General features: G+C 51.8%; 2 protein-coding genes across 6 annotated transcripts in view; both read left to right on the plus strand.

Moving 5' to 3' along the window:
• Positions 1 to 10,170, plus strand: part of MIER2 (MIER family member 2) — a 47,251-nt gene extending 37,081 nt beyond the window's left edge. For 4 of the 5 annotated variants that reach the window (XM_074302061.1, XM_074302041.1, XM_074302066.1 and 1 more), the window contains 7 exons: positions 519 to 670; positions 1,751 to 1,832; positions 1,914 to 2,008; positions 8,245 to 8,369; positions 8,614 to 8,750; positions 9,393 to 9,831; positions 10,082 to 10,170. In XM_074302061.1, coding sequence (XP_074158162.1) covers positions 519 to 670; positions 1,751 to 1,832; positions 1,914 to 2,008; positions 8,245 to 8,369; positions 8,614 to 8,750; positions 9,393 to 9,831; positions 10,082 to 10,103 — 1,052 coding nt within the window. In that variant the 3' untranslated portion in view covers positions 10,104 to 10,170. The remainder of the gene's footprint in view (positions 1 to 518; positions 671 to 1,750; positions 1,833 to 1,913; positions 2,009 to 8,244; positions 8,370 to 8,613; positions 8,751 to 9,392; positions 9,832 to 10,081) is intronic. The other variant, XM_074302052.1, reaches the window with a different exon arrangement.
• A 3,641-nt stretch (positions 10,171 to 13,811) lies between these two features.
• PLPP2 (phospholipid phosphatase 2) lies at positions 13,812 to 19,969 on the plus strand. Its single transcript, XM_074302074.1, has 6 exons — positions 13,812 to 14,028; positions 15,968 to 16,119; positions 16,562 to 16,839; positions 17,086 to 17,143; positions 17,279 to 17,455; positions 17,604 to 19,969. Exons 1-6 carry the CDS (start codon positions 13,977 to 13,979, stop codon positions 17,745 to 17,747), a joined length of 861 nt encoding a protein of 286 aa, XP_074158175.1. The 5' UTR covers positions 13,812 to 13,976; the 3' UTR covers positions 17,748 to 19,969.
• The last annotated feature ends 1,166 nt before the right edge of the window (positions 19,970 to 21,135 follow it).

Raw genomic sequence — 21,135 nt, forward strand, 5'->3', positions numbered from 1 at the left:
TCTCTTCTAAAGAGTACATCTTAATATCCCCTAGCATTCTGCTTTCCTTACCTCCTAATTCCTAGCTTGTTCCTATTGAATAAAGGATAAGACCCTTCCAGATCTTTTCTCTCCTGGATGTGAAGTTGTTCTAAGCATTGGGAGCAACAAGAACAAAGGAATGAGGGTGTGTTCAGAAGGCTTAGTAAATGGCACTACATTTAAATTGCCTGGGGTGTAGTGCACCTGAGGCTGGGAAGGGGGAGGTACATAGCAGGCTTGCATGAGTGTCAGGACGAGAAGTATAATAAGCCATGGCAAAGTTTTTGGTGTAGCTTAGTAAAATGAAGTGTCAAAAAGATCCCTGCTATATAGTGTTAGAAACACCCCAAAGTGATGCTGATCATTAGTAGGCATCTGATTCTTTCCAGCTCAGTGCCCTTAGAGACTTAAGTTCTTGTTATGATCTCGACCCATAGACCCCTGCCTTGTTTGGGGCTGATTGTCAATATGTCCCTTTCCTCTCTTCTTCTCCTCAGTCTATGAGAAAGAAGACCAGCTGCTGTGGGATCCTAATGTCCTTCCTGAAGGGGAAGTAGAAGAGTTTCTGTACCGGGCAGTGAACCGGCAGTGGGACGAGATGACCACCTCTCAGATCCCTGTTGGGATAACCGTGAAAGACAATGAGCAGGTGAGAGTGAGTGCAAGGGACAGTGCTCCCACTTCTGGACTGGGTCACCTGAGCCTGGTTTAGAACAAAGCATTGTGTGTGCTTAGAGTATGAGAACCTGGCTTTGAATCCTCACTCTTTTACCTAGGTGATCTCAGGAAATTCATGGTTTCTTTTTGGACTTTTAATTTCTCTAACTTTAAAATGAAGGAATTGCACTAGATCCTACTTGACTCTAAAATCTATGATCTTAAGAATTAAGTCTCAACTGTCTTTTAATTTACTTAGTTGAGAGTAAGTGAGTAGAGAACAAATTTCCTCCACAAAATTAGAGAAGCCTGTAAATGTGAACCAGTTCACAAAAGGCTCAATGACTTTCTGGATATGTGCCACGTGGTGAGGTATAAGAAGGTTGGCATGTGTCCTTCAGTGTCGCAAAAGACAGCCAGAGCTTTCTCCAAACCAGCCTGACAAGTGCACAAAACCTGACTCTCTGTCCATTGCTATGGCCATGTGCTTTGGTCGTACTAAGTGTCTCGAGTCTGGGCCAAGTGAGAGAGGCATTGATGCAGAGTATGTGCAGCTCTGTCTCTGTAACAAATCAAAGGAAGATAATCAAGATTCTCTTTTGACTTATAGCTTAACTGTATAGTTCGATTTTCTCCTAGACCTTCGACTTTGGTTTCTTTTTGTGTAGAATGAATCAGAAGAGGGGTATTCTAGCTGGTTTGTGGGGTCCCTTCAAGTGTTTGATTCTATAATTCTTCTTGTACTACCTGGAGGTACTTTATAATGCCTGGGGCCCAACCATACAGCTGTACCCTGTCAAGACTAATAATGAAGTGAGGTACTAGAGCGGAATCCAGGTGCTGGCCAATTAATATTAGCAGGTCATCTCTGCAATTTGTACCTCCCGGATTTTCTCCCTGACCATCAAAGGTGAGTTAGGAGGCAGAGAGCAGCAGGCCTCTGAAACACCTGAGTCTACTCCCAGGCCCCTTGTGGCCATAGCTTCAGGGATTTGTTATTGAGGGTAACAGCTTGGGGCTCCAGAGGTGTGGGATGTGGGGGACTCAGCCATGGCCTCTCTGCTGTCTCCAGGCCCTGTATGAGCTGGTGAAATGCAACTTCAATGTGGAAGAGGCACTTCGGAGGCTGCGGTTCAATGTGAAAGTGATCCGAGGTGAGAGGGCCTGCCTGCGGCTGCCTGACCTGCTCAGCTCCTTTGAGCCCCACCCCATAGCCTACTCTCTTTTCTTATTAGATGAACTCTGTGCATGGAGTGATGAAGAATGCAGGAATTTTGAACACGGCTTCAGGGTCCATGGGAAAAATTTCCACCTGATACAGGCAAACAAGGTATGGATCCCATAGGTTGGAATTTCACAGATATTTCTAAGAGCTTGCCTTTTGCTCAGCACTGAGTTGAAAAATAACACAAGCTGAGCCCTAAAAGGGACTTGTAGACTAGTGAGGGGAAAAAAGCAACATATACACAAATTTGGCCTGAATTGAGGATTCCATAAATCAGAGACTGGGTGGATTAGGGCCCAGCCTGTAGCACAGAAAATGGAAGTGGCAAGGTGAGTTCAGGGAATAATCAGTTGGTTGGAATTATAGAATACAAATTATAGAATACATGAAGATGCTTAATGTAAAATAAGGCTAGAAAGATAGATTGGAACCTTGAATGCTGGGGAAAAGAATTTGGGTTTTATAGGTAATGAGAAACAACCACAGTATTTTGAGCAGGAAAATGGTGAGACCTTTGCCTTAAGATAGTTTTGACAGCTGTGTGTGTAAAATGGCTTGAACTGAGAACAGATGGGAGGTAGGGGTCACAAAGGGGCAGAAACTGAGATCTCAGAATCAAGTAGGAGGTGTTATAGCAATCCAGACTAAAATTTACTAGATGCAAGCCTGGGCTTGGTTGGGAGAAATGTCAGTAAAGAGGGAGGATATGTTTAGAGAGAAAACTTAGGTTCTCTTTGGGATATGTTGAATATAAAGAGGATATTCAGATAGAGATAACTAGCAGATAATTGGAGAAATGGGGCTGAAGTTAATTGAGAGATTAGGAAAAAATATTTAGACCTAGGAACCTATGTAAAGGTAATAATTGAATTAGTAGCATTGGATGGAGCTTCAAAAAGAGACTAGGTGCAGATAGACAAAGCCTTAGAAGACAGGCTAGGGGACACACATTCTTAGTGGGGAAATCAGAAAGCATTGAGCCTCAAAGGAAATAGAAATAGTGAACCACTGATAAGAGCATCTAGAGAGCAGCTTCCCAGAAGAAAAAGCTAGGGGGTCTGAACTGAAGACTGTCTGATGGAAGGAGTGCCGGGGTGAGGGAAGGGGATTTAGTAATTCTGAGATCTTTGGTGACCTGGGAGAAAAGAATGGATAAAACAGTTGAGGTCCAGATTGCTGGCTGATAAGGGAGGAGGGGATGGAGTGAGGAGCAGGTGAGAAAGCAGAGATAACCAGAGTTGAAGCCTCTATCTGGGCTCTTAGACAATAAAAAGAGAAGCTTGTCTGGATTGTAGCTGGAGTGAATGGCCGGAAAATGAGTAGATTTAAGTATGTAGATTAGGTAAGGTCTGAGATAAGCATCTGGGTGTATTATCAAAGTTTCTGGAGACGAGGTTTTGAGGTATTTAGGGGGAGATAAGAGGATCTTGTTAAGTAAAAGGGAAGTATCTGTGAAGGAAATGATACAAAGTAAAGAAAAGGAAGAAATGTTGGGCTCTCAGTCTAATGTGAAAGGATCGTAGTGGGATAACGACTTTATATTAGACTTAATTCACATGATTCTGTGACTCCCTCTAGCACAGTTCAGATTCTCCAAAAAAAGACAAGGATGATTTAGGTTTGAGGATTAATTAATAAGTAGAAGAAATACCAGAGGGCAAGGAATTCAAGGATAGAGGCATTTCTGTGCTGAACTGAGTAGCTTAAAATGTCAAGGCTAGGAAGAGGTGATGACCTGAAGAACTGGAAGGGATTGAGGGGCCAGAGGTTACGCCAGGTGGTGGGAGTTGGAAGGCCAGGAAATTACAGCCAGAGACCTGGAGGGTTCTGTCTTGGAATGAGACCATGTTAGGGGGTGGTGAGGCCTATCGGGTTAAGGGATCCTCGGCATAGGGATGGGAAACGGCACCTGCTAGTTTAGGTGGTGGAAGTGGAAAAAGGAACTTCAAAGGCTGTTGTGTGCTGGGGACACCAGGTTTGAGACTGGGGGGAGGGGGGAGGAAGGAATACTGCCCCGAACTCCCAGGTTACATGTTTTGGTATTGGAGAAGTAGCTCGCATGAGTAGTACAAAAGGATATGCTGTCTTCAAGAGAGCCGGCATTGGACAAGTAGACGAAGTGAAGATAATTGGAAAATTGAGAATTTCCTGAGTACACAGTGGATGGGGAAGGGGAAGGAGAATGGGGTTTGGAAATGAACCAGCCAAAATCTAAATAGAGTCGTGTGGAAAGCTGGGATTAGAAAGATGAAAGAAACTAGTTCTTTCTGAAAGCACAGAGAGGCTCTCTGGGAGCCATTTGCTGCCCTCATGCAGGTAGAACAAGGCCTGAACTGTTTGAGTTTTTCCTTACGTGATGAAAAGGCAGGAATGGTTATAGTTTGTCATGTAAGCAGAGCACCCTCTCTGTTACTGTAACATTTTCATCAGAGATTCTAATGATAATCGAAAGTGAAAAAAATTTTGGGAAAAGAATCTGAATCAAGAATCAACAGGGGAACAGAGCTACTCAGCAAGTAGAATATTATAAGGATATATATCAGCCCCCAGGAACTGGGGATCTTGGGTTCATATTTTAGCTCTTTGTCACTGCCATAAGACAAGATCTCCTTCTATCTAGACCTCGGATTCCTCATCTCTAAAATTGAGACCGAGTGGAATTAGATGGTCTCAATTTCCTTCTTACATTAAGCTTCTGATCCCATAATCTTGGGGGTTTATTAAGAGCCTTGGTGTGTTGGAAATTACAATAGCTAATATTGAGATATGCAAAGTGTGGGGCCCTTCTGAAGCCCTGGGAGTAGAGAGCTGTTTTTATCCCTATTTGGCAGATGACCTAGAAAGAGAGGTCCATGTCAAAGGGAAAGAAAGTGGGGGGAAAAGAGAGAAGAGAGATCATGATAGCAGTACTCCTTTAACTATTGTGTGAAAAGAGATTTGGATTTGGATATACTGAGTCTCAGAAGACAAATTTAGGAGCTGTCCTACGTGCAATGACCTATCTAAGGAAGGTCCCACTTACCACCTTCACATAGACTGGGTTGACACTTGTGGGGATGTTAGTGAGAGGCCATCTTTTCAAGTATGGGTTCAGTCAACCCTCTGGCTTCTGAGCTCCTTTCCAAATCTACAATTAAACAGAAAGTCTGGTCTGGGAAAGACCCTAGAAATAGAGTAATATCATCTGGGCCTTTCCTGAGTGGAAAACTGACTTTTTTTTTAACATTAATTTTTAAAACTTATAAGTTCCAGATCTTCCTTTCTCCCTCCCTCCCATGGAGAATTCAAGCAATTTGATAAAGGTTATACATGTGTAGTCATGCAAATTTCCATAATAATAGTCATGTTATAAAAGAAAGAGAGACCAAAACAAACAAACAAAAAAAAAACCCTCAAGAAAAGTATGCCTCAGTCTATACTCAGGCAGTATTTTTCATCATAAATCCTTTAGACTTGGATCATTGTATTGCTGAGAATAGTCATTATTCATAGCTGATCATCTTAAAATATTGCTTTTACTTTGTACATAGTACATTTTACTTTGCATCAGCTCATGGAAGACTTCCCAGGTTTTTATGAGTGAAAGAGACTTCAAGACCCCATTAAAGGCATGAAATCCAAGGCCCATAGGACTCCCAAAGCTGGGACCTCAGCTTAGTCCCCATGTGCTTTGCGTCATCCTAGTTTTGGGGTTTTTGTTTTTAGTTTATAAGAATGGATTTATCTCTACAGAAAATTATAAATAAAAATTTTTATTTATTTCTTGTTTTTAAAAGACAAGCTGTTGCATTGTAGCTACAGAATTAGCTTCTTGTAAATAAAAAGCTATTTTTTAAAAAGAGAGAGAATTAGCCTCAAAACAAGGAATATCTGAGTTAAAGTGTTACCTCTTGCCTCATCCTGGCTGTAAGACTCAGGACAAGTTTTGCTGACTCTCAGGGCTCTGGGCAGCTCTGAGACAAGGGCTCTTTACTTTCTATTTGTCTGGATCCTTTTGGCAGTTAGTCTGCTAAAAACTATGGATCCTTACTCAGAAAAAAATGCTTTTAAATGTATAAAGTGCAAAGGATGACAAAAGAAATTGAAATAGTTATCCAAAAAAATTTTTTTTGACAGAGTTCAGGTTAAGAACTGCTGCTCATAAGGGTCAGCTTCAGGAGGAAGTCAATCCCAGCCAGCTGGAGGTTACCTCAGTCTGGATTTCTCAGATTCCCATTCCAATACTGTTCCCAACTTTGGTCTTTATGTCACTTGTTATTCATACTACTTTCCTTCTTACCCCCTGGAATAAAGAATTTTTTTTAAAGGGAGAAAAATAAAAGGCTCAGTAAAACTAATCAGCATATTGAAAAGGCTGTAGTGACATACAGTGGAAACCGAAAGTGGCAGGGTACAGAGGAAACTATCCTCATATTTCTTTTGTCATTCTAATTTTGTAGTATACAATTTTGATTTTTATTATTCTCATTCTGCTTACATTTGTCTTTTTTCCTAGTTCTGCTTACTTTACTTTTTTACATCTTTTCCATATTTCTTGGCATTTGTGATATTCTGCATTTCTCACAGCATAATAATATTTTGTTCCACTAATATATCATAATTTGTATAGATGGTCGTCTGTCAAGGGGCGCCTACTTTGTTTCTCATTCTTGTTACCATGAAAGATATTGCTGTTGATATTTTGGCCCTTTCTCTTTTGTTATTCCCTTATGGCCCACAGTGGAACCCTTGGGCTGAGCCATCCTTCTCTTTGGATAGTTCCAAGTTGTTTTTCTTGGGACATTTTAAGTTCAGATTGACTTAGAATTTTCCAAAAATCCTAGTCAGGCTCTTCCTTCTCTCATAGTAAAGTTAGCTATGCATGGTCACATGCTCCTCTTATTTCCTTAAGAACTGGAGATGCTGAACTTTGAGATGTTGTAAAATTATCTCATTGGTCTAATAATCCCTCTATTTCATAGTTCATAGAGGTACTTGAAGCTATAGAGATAATATGCAAGCTTATCTTCATTTTTTATCTATTCTTTCACCAGAAAGAATAGGAAAGCAAGGCAACCCCTGTGACATTTTTTCTCTCTTATTCTTTCTGCTAAGTCAGAGGGAGAGGAATCTTTCCTTTTTCAGACTTCTCTCATTTCTTCCTTTCTCCACACTCAGAACCAGAGGTTAAACAAGCCTAGAAAAGATATAGAAGTCTTTGCCCTTAGAACCTGCAACCATTAGCTTTCTCTATAGCTTTCCCTTCTAGGGAAAGAGAAAGGTAGCAAACTTTAATTATAAATAAATCTGTGTCTTTGACCAGTATCATCAGCATCTCATGGTAGATTGGAGTGGGACATAGCAATCAGTTGTCATGGTAAATGGCCATAGATGGGTCATAGGGTGAATGTAAAAACAGACAGGGTAAGTAAATGCCTAGGAAGCCAAGGGCAGAGTCCTAGCTGCCTGGTCAAACCTAAGGGAAGAGACAAGGGACAGAGTCCGAGTTAGAGGAAGGGAGGAGGAAGGAAAGCAAAGTCTGAATATGTAAGCACGTGCATGCAATGTTAGTTGGGGCAAGGAAATGAGGAGGAGATTGTGGCATTAATAAGCTAAAATACTTCTAGAGAACAAATTGGAACTATGCCCAAAGGGTTCTCAAACGGCATACCCTTTGATCCAGCAATGCCATGGGTCAGTATCCCAAAGAGATTACAAAAGAGGAAAAAGGGCCCATGTGTGCAAAACTATTTGTAGCAGCCCTTTTTGTGTGGTGTGAGGGCTGTGGTGGCAAGGAGTTAGAAATTGAATGGATGTCCATTAATTGAGAAATGGCTGAATGACTTATGAAATATAAATGTAACAGAATATTACTGTTCTATAAGGAATGATGAACAGGCTGATGTCAGAAAGGCCTGGAAAGATTTACTTGAACTGACTCTGAGTGAAGCAAGCAGAACCAGGAAAACATATATATGTGTGTGTGTGTGTGTGTGTATATATATATATATATATATATACATATATATATATATATATATATATAAGCTGTCAGGTAAAAGAAATTTAGACTTATTCTCCTTGCCTCCCAAACCCCAATTGGACAGTTGGAAATTGCAGAGGCTTCATGTGAGAAAATATTTCCTATCCATCAGAGCTGTCCCTAAGTAACATCTTGTGTGTCTTGGAAGGGAGATGGTAAGTCTCCTAACTGAAGGTTTTTAAGCAGGGGTTGGATGATTTGCCTCGGAGGGTGGGAGAAAGGTACTCGCCAGAGGCAGAAATGTAGTTTGATTGCTCGCTCAGGTGCAGGTTAAACAAGCAGGATCTTCAAGCTCTTGGATGCTGTGATTTCTCTGCAGGTGCGCACACGGTCAGTGGGTGAGTGCGTGGAATACTACTATATGTGGAAGAAGTCTGATCGTTACGATTACTTCACCCAGCAAACCCGCTTCGGCCGGAAGAAGTACGTCCAGCCCGGAGCCACGTGCGTGAAAAGCTTCTCACAATACCATCAGTAACGTCATGAAGGCCCCAGGGAATCACTGGTGCTGGCTCCTGAGTGGAGGCTTCCCAGCCCAGCAGGGGAGGGCCAGAGCTTCCCACGGGCAGCCTCCCCCAGTGTGTGCCATTGCTGGGAGGGACTCTCTAGGGAGAGGTGAGGGAGGAGGAGGAGAAAGGCTGCTCAGCTGGCCTTCAGGTTAGGTCATGGTGCCCTCTTTGCTCCGCAGGGACTTTGCGGACAACGACTTGGACAATGGGGAGGTAGAAGGCTCTGGCCGCTCGAGGAGCTCCCCACCCGTCTCCTCTGCCACAGACTGCCTGGACTCCACATTCCCCCAGGACCACTTGGCAATGGAGAGCACAGGTAGCTCCCAAGGGGAAGTGGAGGCGAGGTGGAATGGAAGGAGCTTTGCACTGGGAGACAGAGGACCTGGGTTCTAGTCCCAGCCCTGCTGCTTTCGGGCCACTGGGTCAGGTGCCCTGAGGTGGCAGGGGAGTGAGGCTGACCTCAAGGCCTTGCGCCCTAACCCTGACCCCGGGGAAGGCAGCGAGCAGCTCCCTGCTGCTGCTGCTCTCCTTCCCTGCCCACCCCATTTACACCTCGCTGCCTGATCTGTCCTCTCACACTCTTCTCTTTCACCTCTCCTCAGTCGGCATTTCTGTGGGTACATTTGAAAAGGCGATACTTGATTCACTGCCTCCTGTCTGAGGCCTCCTGGTCAGTGGCAGAGCTGGAACTAGAACCTAGGTGTCCCGACTTCTAGCCCTGGGCTCTTTCCTGTCCGCAATGCTGCTGCTCTGGAAATGTGCCAGGGACAGAGAAAATAGAATGGGCTGTCTCAAGAGGTAGTGAGCTCTCCATCACACAAAGTGTTCAAGCCTAGTTGCACCTGGGAATCATTGCCTCGGTGTTGGGGCTGAAGTCTTAGGGGAGGGAGGGTGTCAGGGAGGTCCTGAGCAGAGTATCCCCTTTACCCAATCCCTGTTTCCCCCTCCCTTCCCCCAGAACCTCTCAGTGTGGAGAGTGCCGCCTGCAGCCTGGGCAGCCTGAGCGAGTCCGGCCAATGCAGCACACCCTCAGAGGCCAACTGCTCCTTGGACCCAGCCGAGGAGCCCTCGGGCATCCCTCTGCCCCAACGGTCCCTTACCCCAGCTAATGTAGGCTTCTATCCGCTGCCAGCAGTAGACAAGGCAGAGCTGGACCCAGCCCCTGCTGGACGGCTGGCAGTGGACTTGGCTTTGCCTGCAGCGCTCCCTGGAGAGGAGTTGCCTCTCATCTCCGGCCATGTGGATTTGGACAGAGACGCAGAGGAAGCTGTGGCCCCTGCCCAGGTGGCTCTGTCGGTCACAGATTTTGGACTTCTTGGCATTGGAGATGTCAATCCTTTCCTGGCCGCCCACCCTGCCTGCCCAGCCCCTGTGCTGCACCCTGAGCCCTTGTCACAGTAAGCATCCTCCAAACAAGGCTCGCTCCTTCCCCGGCCCCTCCATTCTCCAGGACCTAGTACTCGGAAAGGGGAGGTGTGTGGGCCCTGGCTAGTAGCTCGGAGAGACCCACGCCCTGAGAGGAAGGAGGGCTGGCCCGAGTACCCGGGGCCCCACGAATGGGAGGAGAGTCAGCGTCTCTCTTGGCAGATGGGAGGGGGTGGTTCCTATTAAAATGAAAATAATTCTCTTTCTCTTCTCTTCTGACAGCTGTAACGTGATGACCTGTTGATTTGTTAATCTGGGGGCAGGTGTGTGCACCAAGACTCCTCTCTGTTAACGCGTCACTGTTTTCAGACTATAGGGCTCTGGCTGACTTCTCTTCCCCCTTCTGCCCACGCCAGGCCTGTCCTGCTATCGCCTCTGTCAGAGCCCTCCCACCCCCACTTCCATCCTGCTCCTCCCAGGCCTTGGTCAGCTCCTCCATTCTGGAAGGTGGATCTAAGGGGACGAGGAGTTCTGGGCCTGCCGGGCCCTCGATGACTGACCTTTCCAGACACAGCCACATCCCAGGGTTGGGGCAGAGAAGGTTCTCTGAAACAGTGCTCGGTAGGGTCCCAAGCCCCTCAGCTCAACTTGAAACCTGGTAGCGATTCCCAGGGCAGAGTAGAGTGGGTGCGAGGGGACAGCCTGTAGGGGGTGGAAGGAGGAGGCATAGGCCTCTCAGCCCCTCCCTGGACTTCCGTTGCTGGCAGCGGACATGACGGCCTCTGGGACAACTCCAGCACTGTAAGGATGAGCCCTCTGGGAGGGGTCTGCTGAGACTGCCAACCTCGCCCGGAAAAGGGGCCCCCAGCACCTTTAGCAAAGGTCGGAGCCACTCCCCCAATGGGGGGAGGCGGGCTCTGGGGGACATGGCACCTGGCCCAGCCCCTTCCACCAGCAATCTCCCCCAGCCTGATGGCAGCTCCTGACTTCGTCAGCATCAAGGCTTGGGCACAGGGAAAGACATTCCCTTCTGGAGAAGGACCTCCCTCGGGGCATGTGGAGAGAGGACAGCAGGATGGCCAGCTGCTGCTCATGGTGCCAAATAACGTGGGGGGCAAGGGTGGGCCCGGACTCGGAGCCATATACCTCCTGACTGTGTTTGGGCCCTTGGTGACTCCTGTCAGCTCCCCTCCACTTCAGGTCAAGCAGCACTTTACACTCACTCCTTGCTCCTCCCCCCACCCCTGTGTCACAGTGGCCCCTGGCCCTGGTCAAATGACCTCACTTCCCAGGCCTCCTCTGCTTCCGAGGGCCCAACGGGCCCAGAGATCCCAGTTCTCCACTCTGTAAAAAGGAGGGAGAGAGGGCCCTCTTCTGGCTTGGCCCTGGCCAAGCCTTAGGGGTGGAGGCCATATGGGAGTGTGCAGCCTCTTGGCTTGCATAAAGCAAGCAGCAGCCACAGCTTGATTTCAGAATCGCTGAGGGCTCTTGGGAAGGAGACAACCTCCTCCCCCTGGCAATATAGAGAGGGCACTTGTCCATGCCCATGTTTCCTCCAAGCCTTGATTTTGTTTTCTGCAGAATGGCTGGAGGGCTTTGTTCTTTTTTTTTTTTTTTTTTTTTTTTTTTTTTCTCCTCTCTCCCCCACCCCTCCTCTCCCATTTATTTATATTTCTGTTGTTTACAAATCAGTGGGCTCCTGAAGGTTAGGCAGGGGCCATGGCTTCTTCTGCCCCCCTCCCCCAAGGTCCATATGTCATGAAGCACATTTGTTTTTCCCCCTGAGCTGTTCCTGAGGGCCAGACTCAAACCCTCCCCTAAGGACCACACTGTGAAGTGAAAACTGCCTTCAATAGCCCTCGCCGTTATTTATTAAATTTGATTTGAAGTCAAAGATGTGTCTTTGTCGTAGCAGAAATTGGGAAACCTTGCTGCTTTACCAAGGCAGTGACAGCCCATGCTTCAGCTGTGTTTGCGCTACAGTTGAGCATAAATGAGGACCTGTGAGCTCGGCACGTGGGTCCCATGACTAGATAGTCCTGGTTGGGGTCTAACAAGCCTAGGGCTCGACTGTGCCAACATAGTTCTGTCATCTTTGGAGAAGTTAGTGTGCGGATAGTGTTGTTTTGGTAAGAAATCACAGATGTAGTTTGTAATCTGGGTCCAGACGAGGTATTTTTCTTGTAGTAGGTCTTTGCCATCTATAAGGATAAGAATCCTTTTGTGAGTTACTCCCATTAAAAATGAGAAAAAAGCCAAGAAGCAATGGATGTAGCTGAGAACAGGGTCAACTAGACAAGCATTTGTGACCAGCTGATAGTTTTCTGCTTGCTGGGAGCGGTAAAGAAGGGGGAGGGGGACCCAGTTGGGACAGTTCTGGTCTATTTCAGGGACCTGATCCTGGCCCAGAGGAGAAAGGTCTAAACAGCTCTGAAGTTAGTACTTCCAAAGTTCTTGAGAACTTGTGTATCCTGCCAGGCAGCTGCTGTTGTATAGGCAACTGGGAACTCCTGAGGAGGGAGACCATCCAGGGCTGAGACTTAGCATCTCTCCCTTAAGCCATTACTTAGCTCCTTGGGCTCTGTCACTATAATGGAATCTGACTCAGAATATGGGAGTTTTTAGGCACACTCCACATTTCAAATCTTGGGACATACGAGTTTTCCTGGAGGCCTCTCTCTACACAAACCCTTGGGGGTGGGTGGATATAAAACCTATCCTGACCTCCCCCTTATTTTAGACTTGTATTGGGCTGACTCTTATGTGGTCTGGTGAAAACTAAATGGGGCTTTTATCTCCTCTTGTGTGACAGATCCCACCCTAGATTCTCAAGGATGGGACCAGGTTAAAACTTGAAGGATTAATTGGCTAATTCTCTAACCATGAATGATTAGAATATTAGCTTGTCATAACTACTTCCTGTCCCGAATTCCACAGAAAAGTCCCTTCTTGAGGGGAGAGGAAGTTGACTGAAAGGATTAATACTTTCCTTGATGAGTCTGAGCCTTCCCTATTCGAAAGAGGTTTTTCTTCTTGGGCTCTATGACTTCACCTTGCTCATTTTTAAATGGGGGTGGAAAAGTTGAAGTTTCTACCCAAAGGCAGTGGTTTACCAAAAAAAAAAAAAAAAAAAAAAAAAATCTTTTTCCTAGGCAGTTGGAAGAAAGAGCATGTGGGTGCAAGACAGAACGTTTGGGGAACCCTTTGTAAAGAGGTGTCAAAGGGTCTGCGACTGCATCTGGTGGAAAGGAAGGTTATGGGGGTGGGTGGGAGGGGCTGATGAAGTCTGAGAACCAGAGGCCTTTCTGTGGGCAGTTTGCCCAGCTAGGAAACACCCCCCTTTCTCCCACTTGTCCTATTTCTCCACCCACTGCCCAATCTAGTCCAAAGCCAGAATTTTATAGATGAGAAAGTGGAGGTTTAGGGGGGATTACGAGAACGGCTCAGGCCACGGGGCAGTAGGGAGCACAGTCAGGACGGAACCTTTAGGTTCAGCCCTCTTCCCCAGGCGAGATTGGAGTCCAGGCCCAGAATCGGGACCTCCGGCGCCCGACTTTTCCGAGCTCTCCACGAACAAAGGAAGTGGAGCGAGGGGAGTCGGGCCGGGGGGCCGGGGGCCGTGGGAATGCGGCCTTTTTAATGTCTGAGGCTTAGAGGGGAGGGAAGCACTAGCCTCGAACGGCCTTAACGAGACGCCACGGCCTTGGTCGGGAGACCCTTAGTCCCGGCTCTGCTCCCCGAAGCTTTGGGGTCTCCCCATCTCCGAAATGCGCGGGAAGGAAGAAGCATCTGGGGCGCGAGTCGCCCGACCAAACACGGCCTCGGATGGAAGGCGACTGGACGGGGCGGACCTCCCCGCGCCCAGGTCGGCTCTCCCAGAACCTGCCGCTTCCTCCTCGCCGCCTCCTTCCTCCTCCGGGGGCGGGACGGGGCCAGAGTCCAGCCTCCCCGCCTGCTCCCCGCCTCTCGGGCGCCCGCCCCCAGCGCCGCCGCCATGTGACCCTGCTCCCTTTCCCTCTCCTCCCCTCGGCCCAGCCTGGCCGGCCTCCCTCCCTCCGCGCCGCTCCGGCCCCGGCCCAGGACCCGGAGCCCCCGCGGCCCGTCCGCGTCCACCTCCCGAGGCAGCGGAGCCGCGGCCCGAGGCAGCCGTCCAGGGCCGGCCTGGGGCGGGCCAGGCATGGAGAGGAACAGGGTGTTCGTGGTGCTCGACGTGGTGTGCCTTGTGGTCGGTAAGCCGGGCGCCCCAGCCCCAGCCCCCTCCTCCTGCCGGGCCCCTCTCGCCGGGCCCCCCCATCTCCAGAAGGGAGGACCCCGCCACCTGGGGCGGTGGAAGGAAGGGCCTTCCTGCTGCACGTCGGCCCCTAGGAAGGTGCCCCAGGGGCCCAGACCTGGGAGCCTGGAGCTGGGGAGCTTAAAGCAACGCCCCCCTCGCCCTCACCCCTAAAATGAGTCTGAGGAACGGCCCCCTTAAGAAGAACAGTCTGGTGGGGGTGGGGTGGAGGGAAAGGGAGGGGAACGACCTCCGAAGCAAACGGCATTCTCCCCTCTAATTTTCGCCCGAGCTGGGCTTTAATTAAGTCCTTTTTCCTGTCTCTGAGCCTCAGTTTCCCCGTCTGTAAAACACAATGTCTTTACGGCTATTTTGGTCTATGGTCCCAGGAGCGAAGTCCCACCTATAAAGGGGAGTTCCTTTGGGAGAGGAGGAAGCCGGCCCCCCTTCCTCTTGTTTCTCTCCCTGGGGCAATGAATCATAACTGGGAGGAACCCTGACCTGGGAGCCCCCGCCTGGCCGGCCCTGTGGGGAACTGACCAGACCTGGGTCCCACCCGCAGCACACGCCCCCAGCCTCAAGCCTGTTGAATGAATGAATTTGGGGGGCTGGCGGGTGGGAGTCTTCCCTTCCTGGGCTGCTCCTCTGACTCCTCGTCTGAAGGATTAGTCAGACTCTCTGAGTCGCTCCCAAAGTCTCAGGATAAAATGGAGGGCGGTACAGCCTGAGTGGGACCCAGAGTTTGGAGCCCGCCCGCTCTCCCCCAGGCTCCCGATTCCCTGGCCCCCCTTGCTGGTTCCCAGCACGCCTGAAGGGCATCTTCCCCATGCACCTGCCCGCTGGGACAGCCCCAGAGCTGGTCAGAGCGCCCTGACCCGGCCCGTCCTGCTGGCTCTTCTGGGGAGACTTCACTGTGGGTCGGGATGGGGGGCCGTGGGGAAGGTATGGGTTAATCGGAGCTCTGAGTGGCGGGGGGAGGGGGCAGTCTGAGCTGGGACCCTGGCCCCTGCCTATCCCAAACCAGTCTGACTGGTTGGTTTTCCTGGAGAGGGGGGTGTAGCTGACAGCCCGTGGGCCCCCTCTGATCCCCTCCCCCAGGGCCCAGACAAAGGCCGAGTGTTTACTGTGGGGCTGACAGACAATAGCCTGGGAGGCTGGGAGCTGAGGGAGCCCGGCCTAAAGGTAGCCCTTTAAGGTGGCCTGGGGGAGGGGAATCTTCTAGACCTAATCCTAATCCCTCCCTAATAGAGGACATGGGCAGGGAGGGTGGCCCCTGGATCAGGTTAATACCCTCACACTGTCTCTCCCCTGGGGGGGGGGGGGCTTTCTTGGGGTAAAATGGGAAATGGAGGAGTTGCTTTAGTCTGTGTGGTCCAGTGACTCTCTTCCTGCTTGATGTTACCTGGTCCACCGAGAGGAGAACAGTGGGATCCAGAGAGGGAGGTGGCGGGCTTCCCGTGTGTCAGGCCGAGTGTCCAGGGCCTTGTCGGTGCGCTCCCCAGCCCTCACAGACCGCCCCTCCTCTCTCCCAAACCTACAAAGCTTCTGGCCCTGTGCCCCCGAGGAAAGGGAGCCGGGCGAGGCGGGTCTAGAGAGTCCTGCCCTGTCCCACGCCTGAAAACCAGCAGGGAATGTGCCACCTGTCAGGTTGAGGGCAAAGGGTAGCGGGAGCTGCTGGGCATGAACTGCTGCTGCAGGGAGGGTGAGGAAAGAAGAATTCTTCCTCAGAAACGGAGTCTTCCCTTTTACCTTCAGCAGGTCCCATTCTTCTCTGGGCCTGATGGGTAAATGTTGGACCCCGTGATGTCTTAGGGGAAAACCTCTCCCCCCAGCCTTGACATCCTGGGCTCTAAGGCCCCTCCCAACAGTGATGTTGTTCTGTGTTCTTTATTCCAAAGCTGCCCTGCCCTTTATCATCCTGACCCTGGTGAACTCCCCCTACAAGAGGGGCTTCTACTGCAGCGACGACTCCATCCGATACCCCTACCGCCCCGACACCATCACGCACGGCCTCCTGGCCGGCGTCACCATCACTGTCAGCGTTATCATTGTAAGGGTGCCCGGCCCTCCGGGGCAAGCCAGGCTGAAAGGGCCGCCGGCATGACTGGAGGTTGGGGGACTTCCCAATGGGAGCGGACATGGGCCAGGACTGCTGCCACCAGAGCTGGGGGAATGTGAAGGGGCAGCGGGGAAAGGGGGCCCAGCTCCTGGCGCAGGAAGAAGGACTGACCAATGGGGGGCGAGGGGGGAACCTGCACTAGACATTGTTGAGCACCAGGTGCGAACGGAAGTCCCTTCTATCTGTGGGAGACAGCTGTGGCTCAGCCCTAGCCAGCCCGTGGCTGGGGAGAGTCCAAGGCCAGACTTGAGCCCCCAGTGCTCTGCCCACCTTCCCAGCGGCCTTTCGTGAGCCACAGCCCCTTGTCATGTCTGCCCCACCCCTGAGCCCTTACTGAGAGCCTCTGTGCCCCCTGACCCGCTCTCCTTGGCAGGTCTCATCTGGGGAGGCTTACCTCGTGTACACGGAGCGCCTCTACTCCCGCTCCGACTTCAACAACTACGTAGCCGCCCTCTACAAGGTCCTGGGCACCTTCCTCTTTGGGGCGAGTGTTAGCCAGTCCTTGACCGACCTGGCCAAGTACATGATCGGCCGCCTTCGCCCCAACTTCCTGGCAGTCTGTGACCCTGACTGGTCTCGCGTCAACTGCTCTCTCTATGTCCAGCCTGAGGCTGTGTGCCGAGGAAGCCCCGCCAACGTCACCGAGTCCAGGTGAGTGCCCAGGAGAGGCCTTCCCCCCCCAGACCTGGTGTCCCGAAGGCAACTCTGTTCTAAGGACCCTCCCAGCTCTGACCTCCTGGGTTCTAAGGGCCCTCTCAGCTCTGACCTCCTGGGTTCTAAGAGCGCTCCTGGCTCTGACACCCTTGGTTCCATCTGTTACATCTTTGTGGAGGGGATGGGAGGGGTCAGCCTGAGTCAGCCTTGACCCTCCGGGACATGGTCTTGCTCCTGCCCCAGGTTGTCCTTCTATTCCGGCCACTCCTCCTTCGGCATGTACTGCATGGTCTTCCTGGCGGTGAGTGAGTCCTGATGGCCCCTAGGGACCTCTGGGTCTCCCAGGGGGAGGAGCAGCACAGGGTGGGCAGGTCCAGGAGTGGGGGGAAGGAGAGGTGGGAGGGTCCTTCCTGTAACTCCTCGGTGCCCCCTGCAGCTGTACGTGCAGGCCCGCCTCTGTTGGCGCTGGGCCCGGCTCCTGAGACCCACCATCCAGTTCTTCTTGGTGGCCTTTGCCCTCTACGTGGGCTACACGAGAGTGTCCGACTACAAGCACCATTGGAGCGACGTGCTGACCGGTCTCGTTCAGGGGGCTCTCGTTGCTGGACTCACGGTGAGAGTCTGGCCCTGGGCTCCCCCATCTTGGGCCCTTTCTTTCCCAACAATCTTTCCTTTCCCGTTTCCTAGGGCTTTGTGCACTCTTGTTTTTGTTCACAAATTAATTTCTTCTCGTGCTCTCTCATGCTCTGTTCCCTTCTCAGGTGCGCTATGTCTCGGACTTCTTTAAGGTTCGCCCCCCTCCAGCCAGTGCCAGTGAGGAGCTGGAGCGGAAGCCCAGCTTGGCCCTGAGCCTGACCCTCGCCGAGAGTGACCGGAACCATTTCAGCTACTCAGGGGGCTCCTGAGCCGCCTCCCACCCCTCGCTCTCCTCCTGACGGAGCCCCTGCCTTGGACTGATGCTTCCTGGAGGAGTCCTCCTTGCTCCAGCCTAGTTAGAGAAGAGCTGCCGGAGGGGGCCGTGGTGGGGGGGTCTCACCGCTGCCTCCCATTTCCGACTCTAGGAGAGACAAAGCAGGAAGCTGCGAGGAGATGCTGCTAGAACCGGTGGCATTCTTCAGTCCGTTGGGGAGGGGAAGGGTGGGGCCTGTCTTGTAAGTTTGTATTGTAAGCTACGTTGGGGTTTTTATTGAATTAGAATAACTGGGGGAAAGGGGGACTGTTCCTCTTCCTCAGTCCTGGGCTGGCCTCTGAGACTTGTGGAAGAAGGAAGGAAAGGTCCCCATCCACATCGCAGCCCTTCCTTACTCTGAAGACCGGATTCGGCAGCTTCCCAAAAATTGGCTAGAAAGGTCCATTGCTGCCTTCACAAAGCTGTAGAGAAAGGAGCCTTTGGCCCTGGAGTCCCCCCCATCCACTTCTGCCCTGCCCTCCTGTGATCCAGCCAAGGAGGACCTCTGGGGCGAGCAGCGGTTGCGCCTAACCCCCAGCTCAGCTCCCAGGCTGCCCTGAAATCCTCCATTGGAAAGGGTAGAGAAGTCAAGGTGGCAGGTTACAGATGGGAAACCAAGGCCCCGGGGGAGGCAAGTCACCAAGTGTGCCAGTGTTGGATGCAGAGCGGGTAGTCCTATTCTCCAAATCGTAGCCCAGGGCATCCCTCCTCCTCCCCTGCCTTCTCTTGGCTTCTTTCTGCTTGGAAAGACAGACTTCCCTGAGCCTGAGCTGGAGGAACCTGTCTGAGCACAGCAGAGGGATGGGGGAGCCCCGAGCTCCCTGGCCCCCTGCCCCGTCCTTGGGCCTCTTGCATGAACCGTGGAGCCCGGTGAGGTGGAGGGGGTGGGCACTCATGCTCCGGAGGTTCCCCCTTTCCTGCGCAGGCCCACCTGCCTCTGGATGGGGATGAGTTCAGGGAGCTCTGAAAAACCCACATTCTGGGATCCTGGAGATCCCATGCTAGGGCCACTAACCTGGAAAACTTTCTTTTCCCATTTTTCAACTCAGGCCTAGGGGAAATGGTCAGCAAAGCCCCTGAAAAAGACCTAGATTTGGAAGATCAAAGATCTTAGAGTTCAAATCTAGCCCTGGGCAAGACCTTCCACTTCTGTCTGCCTTAGTTTTCTCATCTGTAAAATGGACATCTTAATAGCTTCCATCTTCCAGGCTGTGAGAGGATAAGTTAGTGTTTGCAGAACACTGAGAACCTGGAGGTACAGGCTGTGATTGTGGACGAAGGGTCCAGATCCAAAGGCCCCGAGCCCCCCCCCCCCCCAGCCAGCCTCAAAGTCCCCAGGCTTCCGGTACTGTGGCGGAGGACCCCTGCGCCCGGAGGGTTCTCTCATCACGCTGTAACCTTCACCAAGTCCTGGGACACGGCTCTGACTGTGCTGGCCGGGAGGTAGGGCCGCTTTGCTGTGCACTTCGGGGGGAACCAAGGACACTTGGGCAGCTGAGGGAAGCAGTGCCCGGGCTAACTGGCAACCTGAGCCAGCCAGACTTGGAATCCAAGAACTTAACCCTCCCCAGCTCCAGGCTCCTAAAAACACCCCTGAAGCTTCGGGATCTGGGCCAAAAGAAAGCAGAGCCGCAGGGGCATGACTCATTTGACCTCCCTAGGGTCAAAGTTGCGTGTTTGTGAGTCGGCCAATCCGGCCTTCCCAGTGGCCCGAGTGACCCACCGGCCCTTCCTCTCTACATCCTCAGAACCGGCAAGGAGGGCTCGGTTAGCCATATTTGAACAAGTGTAAGAAGCGCACAGAGGGGAGGGTGCAGGCCCGGGAGTCCCGGGGAGATTCTGGCGGACATTAAATGGATAGAGCTTGTGTCCCAGGGATAGGGGCGCGTGGGGGGGCGGTGCTCGACTCCAAGCGCTTCCCGACAGGTCACTTCTCCCTCCCTCCGCTTCCTGCCCGAGTGACTTTTCTCACACGTATAAAACCAGTCCGCTGAGGCCGACCCTGACAGTGATTAATGTGCCGGACCCGAGGTCAAGAAGAGTTCCAATCCGGCTTCCTCAGTTTCCTTATCTGTAAAATGGGGATAATATTCGCACCCGCCTCTTCCCAGGAGGTGAGAAAGAACGAAATAGTTACTGTACAGTGCTTAGAGATCTATAAACGGGCAGTTTAGTTGATGCTTTGATGTGTCCGTGTCTCCGTGGACACAAGTCCCTCGTGGGGAAGAACTATCCTCTGTGCCTTTGGGGTTTCAGCACCTAGACAGCTCCCGGCAATGGGCCCCGATGGCTGAGGGCCGGGGAGGGGGTCCTGGGAAGAAAGCCTCGCCCCCTGCTGGGGAGAGCGGCGTCGGGACGGAGGGGCTGGGGCCCGAGGCCGGGCGCGTCTGCTGGGCCGCAGCAGAACCAGGAGGGGGCAGCAAAAGCCCGGCTTTCCCGTCCTCGGGACTCTGGGCAGGGCCGGCCGAGCAGGGCTGGGCCACGCCGGGAGCTGCCTCTTCCCTCGGCCCGGTCTTCCGCTTCCTGTGCTCGCTCTCCGAGGGAGTGCCCAAAACCGGCTCCGGGCGGTCCTCGTCACGTGACGGAGCCTCGCCCCGAGGGGGAAGTTCTTGGGCCCGCAAACCCTGCTCCGGGCGTCGAGCGCCTGCGGCCTGGGCCTCGGGGTTCGGTCCCCCCCCCCCCCCGCTGCAGGGCGACATGTTCCGTCCCAGCCGGGGAGCTGCACCCCACTCCCAAAGTGGGCGCTCCCTCAGCCTAAGGTTCCAAAGCGGGAGGAATCCTGATCCACACCGATCCCTCCTCCCGGAGCACTCGCTCTGACAGGATCCAAGGGGGGCCTTCGCGCTCCCCTTATTTTATCAGTGAGGGCTGTGAGTCAGGAAGAGGCGGAGGGTCACAGGCCGGTCCCCCCAACCTTCCTGTCTGCTGGGCCTGGGACCTCCGTCAGAGGCTCCGCTCGGTTTGGGCTCGGGAGCGTCGGTGCCAGGCTGGGTCTCCCCGCCGCCTCCGGCTTCCCGCTCCTCGAGGGCTTTTTTATTTGTAGCCTTACTGTAAGCGAGCCCATAGTGGGCTCTTAGTGTTTATTAAATTAAAAAAAAATCTTTCTGACAATTAGAGCTGCCCCAAAATCCCCCCCAGGAGTCTGGGAGAGTCTCCTAGCAGAGATGAAATGGCCCCTCACTGGCGGGCGAATTCCCGGTCAGGCTCAAGAGGAAACGAATGGCCCGTGAGATCTGTCCTAACCCCGAAATCCTGATTCCAAGAACTGTGATGGGGCGCGGTCACCGGGACTCAAAAAGAGCATTCGCTGAGCACCTCCCCCTAAAAATGAACCTTTAAAGGTG

The sequence above is a fragment of the Sminthopsis crassicaudata genome, chromosome 1 (assembly GCF_048593235.1).
Source record: "Sminthopsis crassicaudata isolate SCR6 chromosome 1, ASM4859323v1, whole genome shotgun sequence".
Taxonomy (NCBI): Eukaryota; Metazoa; Chordata; class Mammalia; order Dasyuromorphia; family Dasyuridae; genus Sminthopsis; species Sminthopsis crassicaudata.

Bases quoted from the DNA above. Each gene is read 5' to 3' on its own strand.
- PLPP2 (XM_074302074.1), top strand. From the start codon at position 13,977: ATGGAGAGGAACAGGGTGTTCGTGGTGCTCGACGTGGTGTGCCTTGTG. The intron at 16,840-17,085 runs GTGAGTGCCCAG...CTCCTGCCCCAG, and splicing joins GCCAACGTCACCGAGTCCAG to GTTGTCCTTCTATTCCGGCC. The intron at 17,456-17,603 runs GTGAGAGTCTGG...TTCCCTTCTCAG, and splicing joins CTCTCGTTGCTGGACTCACG to GTGCGCTATGTCTCGGACTT.